Below are 12,796 nucleotides of genomic sequence, written 5' to 3'. Positions count from 1 at the left end.
ACAATGATTAGATCAAGTATTAGTATGTATTTATGCACAATAAAAACATTTACAAGTTGAACCGGAAATTTAAACAGGAGTTTAACAGTTTTTATTATATTAAATAACCAAAACACCTTTTATTCCCAAAATTGGTAAAGAATAAATAATATAATTTACAATATAGTACAAAAAATAACCAGGAAGGACAGGCATTCTGCTTTATACATACACTGTATATTTATAATCTATAAAACAAATTCACATCTCAAACAAGCCAGAAACCTTGGATGATATGGCTTAACAATTATTAAAGCAAACAGCACTGATTGTGCGCCCCAGGCCACGTGCTGCAGCCAGTGATTCCCTATGACGGTAACACAGGGGTGGGTGGGTTGGCGCAGTGCTTCCAAGACCTGAATGACCTCACATGGCAAGTTACTGGGAGATGTGGTGAGCTGGACAGCTGAGAAAGTGTACTGTGGGTTTGTTTTTTTGTTTCACCTTTCCGTTTTTCCCCCATAAGACAAACTGCTGTATTTCCTCACAGATCATCTAACAGACCTTAGTGTTCAAGAAGCAGATATAACTATTCCCCTCCTCACTTGTTTTTCCAGTGTCTTGTAAAGCAAGTTTGGACTCAAAGGTGTGATCTTCAAACTAAAAAGAACCTCCACTGACAGTGAGGTCACCGTAAGAATGAAAAAACAGACAAAACTCCAGGAGTCCCATGCTAAGAACCTGCAGGTACGGGAAGCAGATCTACAGCCTGAAGAAAGGTCCCTGAAGATCCCCACTCCCTGAGCAAGCACCCTAACCCCTACAAGGTATAGAAAGAAGCACAAGCTTCGAGCATCTTCTCAAAGGCAGAAAGCTCATTATTCTACAGTCACAGTAAAGAATGAGGCCAAACACCAACTTCCTTGGTACCAGAGGTACTTTCTCTTCATCTTTAGAAAAGACAGAGCAGCATGAAGTTCCTAGGCATCAGCAGGATCAGGGAAAGATTTTTCTAAGAAACTGATCTTAGATACTGGACTACCACTACTCCATTGGAAGATGCAGGGCCTAGAAGGCTTCTCTGCTAGTCTTTTAGCAGCTACCTAACATAAATGTTTGGGATGGGAGAAAAGGCCTCCACTTCTCTGCTATGAATGACAATTCCCCCTTAACCCAGTAAGCAAATGCTAGAGAAGCTGCAGAATTCTCTGGAATCCCATCAGCTTCATTTCAGAAAGGACAGTTAGTCCACTCCACCCCCTAACCTGCCTGCCACTGGGTGACAAGTGCTGTATTCAGGGCTCCCAAATGCAGTCTACGCAATTGGGTAGTGCTGCTACACCAAAAGCCTACAGAAGTGGATCCTAATCTCCATAGTTCTGTTCCTTTTACATGTAGGACAAAGGGTGCGGTGTCTCAAGTTACTCCAGAGGGGAAGCAGTTAGGGAAGGGTTGGCCAGCATACTGCTAACGCAATGCTTAACGGATTCTACCACCTCCAGTGGCGGATCAGGCACAGCCTCGGTTCCTCACCTGTAGTACAGACCCAGAGAAACCTACTGATCTCAGCTCAGGAAGGTGCTGAATTCAGGAAGAAGACACATGGAACACCACATGCAACCAAGTGTTCAAACACCGCTGACCAAACACCACATTCCCCTTCTCAATTCACAGAGCAGGGGCCACAGCACAGGCTCTGTCAGGCCCTGGAGGCAAGAGGCCTCTTCACAGGCACCAGTGCCAGGAGGAACCTGGGAAGGGGAGGATGTCCCTCTGTGTCTTCCACTGGTGCCTGCAGTCCAGTACCGCTACAGCAGCTGGTGAGACCACAGGATGGAGAATGTCCACACCAAAGGTCTTTCCTTCCCCTCCGCACATTGGCTCCCTTTTTTTACAACAGATGGGGAGAAACCAATGGGGGTCAGGGCTGGCCTGGATGGCCACTGGACAAGTTGGGGAAAAGGAGTCAGGAGCAGAGATGGAAGGAGGTGGGTCAGAAAGGGCTGCTGGGTGAAGGGTAACCAAGTGAGGGCAGCATAGGCCTCACTTGCCCAGCACCATGCCACACCACATATGGCTGAAGGGTGGTTTATAAGCTTGTATTTCCTAAAGCTGAGAAGGCAGGGGAGCCTTGTTAGCTCCATTCTAGGGAAAGAACAGATGCTAGGCTACCTCCAGAAATACCCATAGCCACTGTGTGGATCCAGGAGGGAGTCACCAGAAGATCCCAGGGTGGTGAGCTCTTAGATAAATCCAAATCCTGCTCAGGTCCCCTTAATTAGGAAGAAGAAACTTGGGGCCTCAGTGCAAAGGCATGCCAAGGGACTTAATGTATGGGGGACATCCTGTGACAATGTCAGCAAGAGGAGGAGGAGCCTCTGAAGAACAAACAGGATGTCCTCCCTGCTAGGCAGATTGGCCTCAGGTGCCTAACAGAACCTCGGGAGAAGTTCCAAGACCCATTAGTGAAGTCTGGCCTGCAGTCATGTTAGTGCCTGGGGTATCAGTCCTGTAAAGGTAAAGGACATCTCAGATCACCTGGAAGGAACTTGCAGGGGGACACGAGGAGGAAACCAGCTACACAAAGGACTCTGTTCTTTCTTGTCTGTGTCTCCTAATTCTTAAAACACAAGAAAAACATTTTCAACCAGCTTAACAAAGTCCTACAAAACGTACACAAAACCTGCGTTAAGACATGATTCCTTTCCCCCTTCCTATTACACCAGTCAGAACAAACCCTCCAGACACGGGAAGCAGAAGGAAAGGGTCAGTGTTCTGGGGAGATGGCACCGGATATGCTGTCCTGGGACACCCCCCACCCTGCCCTGTCATCAGTCTTGGGGTACAGACACCACCAAGCAGGAGCCTGAGCTGTGCCAACGGTCCCCTTCAACACTATCACAGAGGAGTCAAGTGGGGTGAAGGAGCGTCAGAGATTGCAGCAGCAATCTCCCGACACACAATAACCATATCAACGCACAACCCTTCTGAAATGCAAGCTCTGGACTGCCCAGCACCACAGTGGAGGCACAATACAGGATATCCCCACTCAGACTAGCACGGGCCTCAGGAAGGCAAGGAACCATTCCCACACCACAGCAATCTCTGATATCAACCATTCTCAGGGTTGGTTCTAGCCTCCCGGGATGTCGAAGCTTCCGCTTGTTGGGATAGGCCTGTGACCAGCTGTTCCCACATGATGCACATCCTAGGGTACAGACGTGCCCCTGTGACTATCTTCTAGAGATTTTGGACTTGACTTGCTTTCTCTGTAGTTTGAAAAGGGTTTTGTCTGCCACAAATGAGCACAGCCAGCCCAGTAAGCCCTCCTCTGTGGCTTCAGGATTCCGTTGCCATAAGGTGCAGTCACTGGGAGAGGTCACCAACAGGTGGGCCGCCTCCACCACTGTCGAACAGAACCTCTCGGCGGCCAGGATCAGTGATGGACAGCTCTTGGGCCAGGTCATTGAACCGAGATATATAATCAATGCTGTTCTCATTCATCATGCATACCAGCTGGGAATCCACCACCTATAGGAGAGGGAACAAAGGCAGACCAAATCAGAGGACTGTGGCCTGCTATCTGAAATGGCAGCAACTAGCAGCCAAGAGTGGACATCAGTGGAAGCCTAGAGTGCTATCTCTCTGTGGTCTGAAAATTTGCTTCCTGCAAGTTTCCCTGGAGAACCCAGTGGGAACTGGGTACATCTGGCTGCTGGCAGCCCCTCCCTCCTGAGACATGGTGGAGAGAGTCCACAGACAGCAAACAGTACACCATGGAAGGCAGAAATTGAGGAGGAGCTGGAAGGCAGAGCAGGGGAGACAGCCTGTCTTGGGGGTAGAGTCAGAGGAGGACTCTCCAAGGTGTCACAGTTGACAAATGTGGGAGTAAGTCACAAGAAAGTGTGAGGAAAGAACATTTCCATCTGCAGAAATGGCAAGTGCAAGACCCCAGGTATATACAGGCTGTTCAAGAAATACAAGAAAGACAGTGGACTTCACACAGAGCACAAGACAGAGAGCGGCAGATTAGGGAGGATGCAGGACTCTGGCAGGGATTCAAGGGCTAGGATTTTATCCTGGGGGCAAAATGTGGCCTTGACAGTCCCCGTGGTTTGCTGTCTGCCTTTGCCAGTGGGGCAGACTCCTCTTGAGCACAGGGGACTGTAGCAGTATCTGCACAGAGTAGACTGTGAATAGATACTCGTTAACAAATTGCACGATTAGTAAATGATTGAGAAAACTTTCTGGGGTTCCAAGAAGAGCTACTGCATCCACTGAATTTTAAACTTCTCATGAACAAACTGAAATTTGTTTCAAAAAGTAGAGCAAATAGTAAGCCCCTCCCCCAGGCACTTGGCACCAGCTTCTGTCCTCTTCAACACACGGCCATGCCAACTTTACCTCTCCCCACAGATTTCTCACTCCGTCCTTTACTGAAATCCCATGTCAGACCATTCCCCCATAGGTGTTTTAAATCAACTTCTGGACAACGAGGGCTTGTCCAAATGCAGTGGTGTTCTGAAGCAGGGTTTTCAAGGAATATCTTTTTGCTAAACACTCACTGGCTGTTTCTGCAAGTATGATGACACAACTCACTAAGGACAGTACTCCATGTGGCTCTGTTGTGTGGCACTGCATCACCAAAGAATCTGACCAAGGGGCACAGTGACTCCAGACCCGGGTTCAGCATTATAACTCCCAAGTGTTTCTACAGAGCCATCCCCATAGAGCCAAGGATATACAGTGTCCAAACCAACATGAGGAGGAGAAAAGATAAGTTTCTTATGGGACATTTGTACTACAGAGTGTTTTGTAAATAAAGATTCTATGGCCAAATTGGTTTAAGAAATGCTACGTGTTCTGTGAGGGAGATTCATTACATTATTCTGTTTATGTTCTCATTGGTTGAAGTTTCCAATCACATCATGATTTAACTCAGAATTCTTCAAAGCTTCCCAAAAGTTTACCATCTCAAGAGTCCAGTCAGGGAGAGATGCCAAGAAGTCTATGGGAAACACCTCTGTGTTTGTTGACCTAAGGTTCCCCCCTCACATGTATGTCTGCCCACAGAGACCTCGGAACATGCTGAGGCATGACATGCAGAGACCAGTCTGCTCCAGGAGGTCAACAACAGGACTAACCCACCCAAGTGGCACTCTGGATTAGGATCCACCCCTTTTCTGTTATCTGCTTTGACCAAGTCTCTCTTGCGGCACTTGTGGCTCTGTGCCTTTCACCTTAAAATCACCTCTCTCTCTCTTTTTTTTTTTTTTTTTAATTTTTTTTAGTTGTAGGTGGACACAATATCTTTATTTCAGTTTTATGTGGTGCTGAGGATTGAACCCAGGGCCTCATGTGTACTAGGCAAGCACTCTACCACTGAGCTCCAACCCCAGCCCAAAATCACCTGTCTTTACTCCTTCCACCAGCACTGCCTCTGCAGACACACAAACAATGTGCAACACCCTAGCCAGACAGAGGGACACTGCACTGGCTGAAAGAGAGTCATGAATGGATTCCAACTTTCAAATCAGATGCCTGCCTTAATGTGACCCAAGCTATCATGGCCTGAACTTGGGAGGGGTACGGGCAGGGAAAGGTGGAGCCCTTCTACAGAACCCAATCCCAAGTTCCACTGGGCTGCAGCCGAGACACAGCATAGGACATGCTACTCAAAGGTCCCCTGCTGCCAGGACAGGACCTGATGGTGCCATACCCACGTCAGGAAGCTGAGGCAGCCTGAAGTCACACCACTTAGGAAAGGCATGATGAGATGCAAGCCAACTCCACCTGCCTTTAGAGGCCCACTCTGCACTGGCCTAGGCTTCCCAGGCCCTCCAGGCACCAGTGGTGACTTGGGTCTGAGGCCTGAAAACTCTCCGTCTGTCACTGCTTGGCAAGCAGTCTTTAATTGCCAGTCTCAGGAAGGAACTGGGGCTGGGCAGTAAAGCTCAGGTTCATGGAGGCACACTTACCTCCGCAACATCAGCCAGGGATCTGGACACAAATGAGTCCCGTGAGTTGCCATCCAACAAACTGGGACCAAGCAAGGAAGTGCCACTGTTAGCTCCAACAGGAGTCGGCAGCATCTTCCGACTCTTTTCTGGGGAGATGAAGCTAGCTGCAGGGAGAAGACCAAGGATAACACTGAATATAGGAAACAAACATAAGGGCTGGCTGGCCACCAAGCCAGGTCCCCTGTGGGCCTCCACCTGCATGCTTACGCAAAGGGCTGTGCTCTTGGTAGACTAGCTTTTCTTTTCTTTTTTTTTAATATTTAGTTGGTGTACCTTTATTTATTTATGTTTATTTACATATGGTGCTGAGAATCGAACTCAGCACTTCACACATGCCAGGCAAGCACTCTACCACTGAGCCACAACTACAGCCTGTGGACTAGCTTATCTTATAATGACCTAAGAGCACAAATATGCCTGTCCTTTGCCAGGGTCCCCAGTGCTGCACTATCTCACATCCTCCAACACACACAAAACTTTTGACCCTTTATGTCAGAACCTTACAACAGGCACAAAGGCAGTTCTCAACTGTCAGGATTTGTACTTGACTCTGTACTGTTACTGAAGATAACAGGAACCTATCATGGGGTGCTGGCTCCTCTGCACTCCCAAACCCAGAGCCCCCCCCCCACCCCCCCGCCGTTGTGTCCACAGTCAGGACCAACCAAGTTCACTGTGTGCACAACATGCCCTGCTCCGGGTTGCTGTCAAGATGGCCACCCCCTTGGGCTCACATTGTCTAAAGCCTCCAGAGGACTAATCCCAGATGTGCTACAGAAGCTCCTCCATCGCAGGCAACGGCAGCACGTGTATCTTTCCCTGCATGCATGCCCCTTCCCTCTAACTGGTACTGGAACCCAGGGAGCAAACAGATAGGGGGAGGGCAGACACATCCTGTGACGCTTTCATGTGTGGTTGACACCATGCTGCAAGATGGCAACATCCACTTCAGAATATGTTACGGAGCACACAAAGAAAGAAGCTGAGAGTTCAAAGATGGCCAAATTCTTCTGACCTCAGCCAAGACTGGCAGAAGGCCCAATGGGGAATGGAGGGGCGGGTAGGCTGGACTAAAGGGGCCACTAAGAACACAAACAGTGCTCAGCCTCCAACAGGCTGTGGGCCACCAGGTGCACACACCTGTCAAAGCTCATGGTGAGTGGACACTGAGAAGCTATGTACTTCCCACCTCACTCATGCCTCATGTGTGAGAACACAGCACCTTCCTGACTCCAATCCCTGCTGGCCTGAGAAAGCAGGTCCTTTCCTAGATACTCACCAAACAAGCTGCTGAGTGAGGAGTCTGTGGAGTCACTGGGGTACCACTGGGGGTCATGGGTGGGAGAGGCAATCCAGTTGGTCTGAGGACTACTGGATGGGGAGGGAAGACTCTTGGAACTGTCACTGCCGTTCAGTTTTGCTGGAGAAAGAGGGACTCCTTCACCTGTGAACCAAAATCCAGGGTCAAAGATGCTTTCCCAACTCACAAGCAAGGAGGCAGCAGGAGAGAGGGGCTGTGCACTGCTGAACAGAGGAGACCCAAGACACCAGCATGGTCAATAAGAGTCAGTAGGCAAGGACCACAGAATCTTCAGGGTGGCTTTGTGATGCAGAAAGGACATGATTCAGAGGAGAGCAACAGCAGCATCCACCGTCACAGGGCCAAGCCCTGTGCCCAGAGCTTAGCATATACCCTCTCCATAACGCCTGCATCAGCCCTGGTCAGACACGCTGGGAGGCTGTGAACTCACCTTGTCTGAACCTGCACCTAAGTCATATCAGCAAGGGACACACCACAGCCACCAGGACCACTGCTCTACAGAGGGAGGACTGAAGCCTTGACACAAAATCCAGCTACTTCCTGAACTGTCTGCCAGGATCACAATTAACCAGGAAAGGACTCCTTTGGACCCCTGGACTGCAGTGGGCCTCAGGGGCCCTCTGGCTCTCATCTCAAGGTCAGGAGCAATCCTACCAGACCACTAGCAGCCTAAAGTTCTACATGCACCTTCCCTGAAGGCACAGCAACTCCTGTAGGCTGCAGAAACCTGATGCTCAAGAATGACAGCTGGACTGGAATGTTCCCAGCAAGTCTGGCAAGTAGGTGGGGGCAGAGCCAGACCCCTCAAAGCAAGTCTGATTGCCTGGGCTGGTGGGAACCGGATTCTAGAAAGGATGACGAGGCCGCTTGCTCTCACCATACTGGCCAGAGCTGATGGCAATCTCGATGATGGAGTCGCTGATCTGCGTGGCAGGCTCCCCCTGTGAGAGCACATCCTCAGGGGGGCCAGGCAGGGAGATGTCCAATAATGCGGAGACGTTGGGCGGGGAGAGTCGGGCGCTGGAGCCCTCTGAGCGCAGAGGGGTACAGAGGCCATTCTGGGGAGGAGTCTTGGGCAGCTCGGTTAAGGAGAGAACAGATGAACCCTGATGAGAGGTAGGCATTGTTCAGACACAAGGGGCCACTCAGAACCCAAAACAAAAAGACAAGCACAACCTAAGGTTCAGTTGGGCAACAGTGCAGGGTGCTAGCAGTGCCCAAGCCAGGAGGTCAGGCTGAGGTGGCCAGGCCCTGCTTCGATCACAGCCCACAGCTCAACTGTGGACACACAGGTGGTGAGTGGTTGCCAGGTGGGCAGTCACCATCAGACAACCCCCTCCTCCCTGGCCCAGAAGCCAGATCTGAGTAGACAGAGTTGGGAGTTAGCCTGCCATTCACAAGGCAGCAGGCAAGGTGGCCAAAAGGAGAAGTCATTGAGCTCCACAGTGTGTCTGTCACTCAGCCCTGAAGCATACTCTACCTGGAAGCTGTCTGTTGTTGGCTCCTGCTCTGGCCTAGAGGGGATGCTGAGGAATGGGTCCCTTGTGCCCTGCGGGAACACGAGACAGGCTGGTAAGTGGCTTACCCATGGGCCAGCGCTAGCCTGGCTGTGCTCCACAGAGCGGTTCAGGCTCCTGGGCCTCCTAGCACCCCAGGTGCCAATGACAAGTTGTGCTTCAGACTGGAGTGTTGCACAGACACTGTCAGGCCATGAGCCCTGCAATTAAAACTGATGTTTCAAAAAGCAAACTCAAGGCTCATTAAGAAATCAGCTTAAAATCTCAAGCAGGCTGGGCTCCTTAGAGCTCCACAGGGTTGACCTACCTGCCCTCCTCAGGCAGCTCCCAAGCAGGCCAGGAAACTAGAGCTCCAGAACAATCAGGAGGGAGGGCCATAAAGACCACTCTCCTCCAATGCATCAAGTGCTTGTGATGCCAGCACAGGGAGGTCTCGAGTTGGCTGTCATCCAACTTGGGTGTGGCTCAGAGCTACCTTGCCATGCATGTCTGAGCTGTGTATCCTTAAGTGTCACACAGCAACCCCTGAGGCCTGCCTCTCCTGGCCTACACTCCATGGCACACACTCACTCCCTGGCACAGTGGCTTCTCCAGCCTCTTAGCCAGAACCCAGCCCCATGTCCTGCTTCCACTTAAGATGTTGGTTGCAATGCTGAGCAGCACATGTGAACACACTCACCTCCACAGGGGGCACGGGGTCTCCATTCTTCTGGGGTCCACTGGAGTCCTGGCCCGGGGCAGTGGCTGTTACCTCATCTGATGACAGTGGAGAGATGCCAGACAAGCCCTCGGTAGCCAAGACCGGCAGGGGGCTCCCAGGGATAATGCCTGCACTCTGGGCTGCCAAGTCAACTGCACCTGGAAACAGGAGCAGGAGGTCACACCTCTGTTCTGTGTCTCCATGAGGCATGAGGAGAAAGCTCAGGAGAGCCTCTCCCTCATACCTCACTTGGATGCAAGAGCCAATGGCTCCCTTTGAAGGGTAAGGAAACATCAAGGTTTGGAGAGAAAAAAGAATAAAATGCCTTGTGACAAAAACGTTACTCAGGAACCTCACACAGTGCTGTCACCATGCAGGTTGCAGACTTACTGGCCAAGTGATTTGTGGCCTGGGGTGGAAGGACCTTGGGCACAATTGGCCGAGACAGAGCTGCTTTGGTCAAAGATGACTGGATGGGCCGGAATGAGCCTCTCCCTGTAAGGGGGAAGACAGAATCAGATACATCATCCTGGCCTGCTCATGCCCTCTACAGACACAGCTAGATCTTATGTCATCCCCTTAAATGAGCTATGGGCACCTCAGGGGTGACCTACGCATCAGACCATGGACTGACACCTTGCCACTATGATTTGGTTGTACTTTGCTAGGTCTTCTACAGTTGAAAAGTTAGCATGAGAAAGCAATTGGAAGCTGATGGGACTTGCAGGCACACGTGAAATGTAAAAAAGACCAGTTCTGTCCACAGAACAGGGGCTTCACTGAAAAATTCTCAGGGTGTAAGAGGACTGCAAAGTGCCAGCCCCCTCACTGCAGTCACTGACATACAAGGGCACAATCCACAGACCCCAAGAACACCACTACTCCACAAAGTGCTGGATATGCCTTGTTGCGCCAATGAACTGACTGAGCAAAGGTGCCAACAAGGCCAGCTGAGCCCATCCCCAAGGATGCACCCACAAGAGGCCTCTGCCCTGCCAGCTACTGCAGCTGGCCTGACAGGCCTGTGCCAATGGAACCCACACAGAACACTAGAAATGTGAGGCAGAGTGCCGTCTCCAGGCAAGGCCACACTCAGATGAAGAGGAGGGAAAGCAGGCCCAGAGAGGCCCCAGCTCTTACCAGCAACAGGAGAGTTGGACAGGATGGAGAAAGAGCACACATTGTGGGACTGATTTTCAGATGGTCTGGGGAGCAGCGTTCTCTGAAGAGAAAATGTAAATTATCAAGGCGGTAAGACTCCAATGCTGAAAGAGATCACTCCTCAAACTGAGTAACTAAGGAATCCAAGTAAGAGGGAGCTAAGTGTCCATAGATGTCACAAGGATGCCTGGGGCAGTCTGAGGCTTTCACATTCTGGGGGCCCCGTGTCCCAGAACAGTAGGTCCTCCCAGGGAACTGGACCTTCACTAGCAAAAACAAGGAGTGCCACATGACCTGCCCTGTGTGCAGAAAGCCTCTCTGAATTAGGTGGGTGTCCCCCGTGACACACACACTTGTTACAGCCCCAGGTACAGGATAAGACAGAGCCTAAGCTGGGCTTCCATGCAGCCAAGGCAAGAGGGGAGAAGGGGCACCCAACGCCTCTTCACAGGGCTCCTCCTGTGGGTACCTCTCTGTGACAATAGTCCGCAGAAAGTCATCACCCACCCAAACTGGCAGTGGCCATAGAACATTCACAGAGAGCATCTGCCAAGCTTGGCACAGTGGCCTGTGACACCAGTGATTTGGAGGCCAAGGCAGGAGAGTCACAAGTAGAGGTCAGCCTAGGCAACTTAGTGACCCTGTCTCAAAAAATAAAAAGGGCTGGGGATGTAGCTCAGTGGTAGATGCCACTAGAGCCAACCCTCAGGACAGGAAAAACAACAAAAAAACGAACTGTCAACCCAAAAGTGTCCCGAGACACCTCAGCCCAGAGAGGCCCCAGCATAGCTGCCATTCTCTGCTGGTGCACAGAAAACTTGGGTCATATAAAGCCTCTCCTTACCCAAAGATCTACCTGGCACTGGATTTGGCAAAGATCAGAGGGCAGGTGCGGCCGGAGACAGCAGTGCCATGCCAAGGACTCACGCACAACCCAACACATGCTCTGTGCCCAGTGCTCCAAAGCCTGGCCCAGTGCTAGACAAGACTGTTTCTGAAAAGGGCCAAGCAGGAAATATTTAGACTTTAGCCCATACTTGACCCTGCCCTTGTACTGGGAAAGTAGCAACAGGCAGGACTGAAATGAATCACAGAACGTGTGTCAATAAAGCTTTACGTGCAAAAATGTTAAATGGCAAAAACCATAAATATGATCAGGTGTTAGGAAATGCTCAGAACAGGCAGTGCAATCTAGGTGCCAGGAGCTGCAGGGAGCCGGGGAGCACTCAGAGGTACTGGGTTTCCTCCGGGTGATGAAGATGCTCTGGAGCAGGCAGTGGTGGCTGTGCCTATCCATAAATACACTGAAAGAACACTGAAGTGCACTCAAGTGTGCTCCTTAAATGGGTAAACGCTACAGAATGTGAACTACACAAATAAATCTGTCTTAAATAAGAAACAGCAGGCTGGACTTAGTCCACGAGAGGTGGTACTGAGCCGTGCACTCAACGGCCATGAAGCTCATGCCCAATCGGGGACTTTCCCACCACTGCCAGAGAAAAGGATTAAAATACAAAAATTAAATGTTAGTATGAACCCAAAGCAGAGGTGAAAAGAAATAAAATAAACCATGGGCATCTTCCTTCCTAAGATCTTTTGCGCAATTCTTACTTCTAAAAGAACTAATCTCGAGAGAAAAAGATGTCTAACAGTCTAACAAAAGGAAACCTATTAATCCCCCCAAAAAATACACCCATGAATTTCTAAGGCCATAGTTATTTCATATTTGCAGCTTCCCTTCTGCCCTGTTTGCTGGGGCTTGAATGTGGCCCTGGAAGGTCCACCCAGCACTCCGGCAGAGGCCAGGCCTATCAATCCACTCCTTGCTGACTGCTGGCACCAGCTCAGTGTGTCTCATCATGTCCTGGGAAGTCCTCCAAGACTTCCAACCCAGCTCAGACGTTCTTAGAACCTGGACCCCAGAACTTTCATCTTTTCTGCTCATAATTTTCAATGCAATTCAAAGATAATCTTTACTTATAGGCACCATTAAATTCACTATTTTTGCTTTTACTTTTCACATTCATAAGGAAAAGCAGCAGCAGTGATTTCCCCTATTTTACACCCTGAAAACCTAAGTCACAGAAGAAACCCAGTG

The 12,796-nt window shown here is 50.3% G+C and overlaps 1 protein-coding gene across 3 annotated transcripts in view; it reads right to left on the bottom strand.

Moving 5' to 3' along the window:
• Nucleotides 1-7: 7 nt before the first annotated feature.
• Cramp1 (cramped chromatin regulator homolog 1) overlaps nt 8-12,796 on the bottom strand; it is a 54,307-nt gene continuing 41,518 nt past the window's right edge. For all 3 annotated transcript variants that reach the window (XM_046442053.2, XM_046442043.2, XM_058578725.1), the window contains 8 exons: nt 10,678-10,759; nt 9,928-10,032; nt 9,517-9,695; nt 8,801-8,869; nt 8,198-8,426; nt 7,279-7,443; nt 5,958-6,103; nt 8-3,510 (listed from right to left, as the gene is read on the bottom strand). In XM_046442053.2, coding sequence (XP_046298009.1) covers nt 3,346-3,510; nt 5,958-6,103; nt 7,279-7,443; nt 8,198-8,426; nt 8,801-8,869; nt 9,517-9,695; nt 9,928-10,032; nt 10,678-10,759 — 1,140 coding nt within the window. In that variant the 3' untranslated portion in view covers nt 8-3,345. The remainder of the gene's footprint in view (nt 3,511-5,957; nt 6,104-7,278; nt 7,444-8,197; nt 8,427-8,800; nt 8,870-9,516; nt 9,696-9,927; nt 10,033-10,677; nt 10,760-12,796) is intronic.

Source organism: Marmota monax, unplaced genomic scaffold, assembly GCF_021218885.2.
Source record: "Marmota monax isolate L192 unplaced genomic scaffold, Marmota_monax_Labrador192_F-V1.1 WCK01_AAM20220418_F8-fsc00035, whole genome shotgun sequence".
Taxonomy (NCBI): Eukaryota; Metazoa; Chordata; class Mammalia; order Rodentia; family Sciuridae; genus Marmota; species Marmota monax.
The sequence above is the reverse complement of the archived record's forward strand: the minus strand, read 5'-3'. Positions and strand labels throughout refer to the sequence as shown.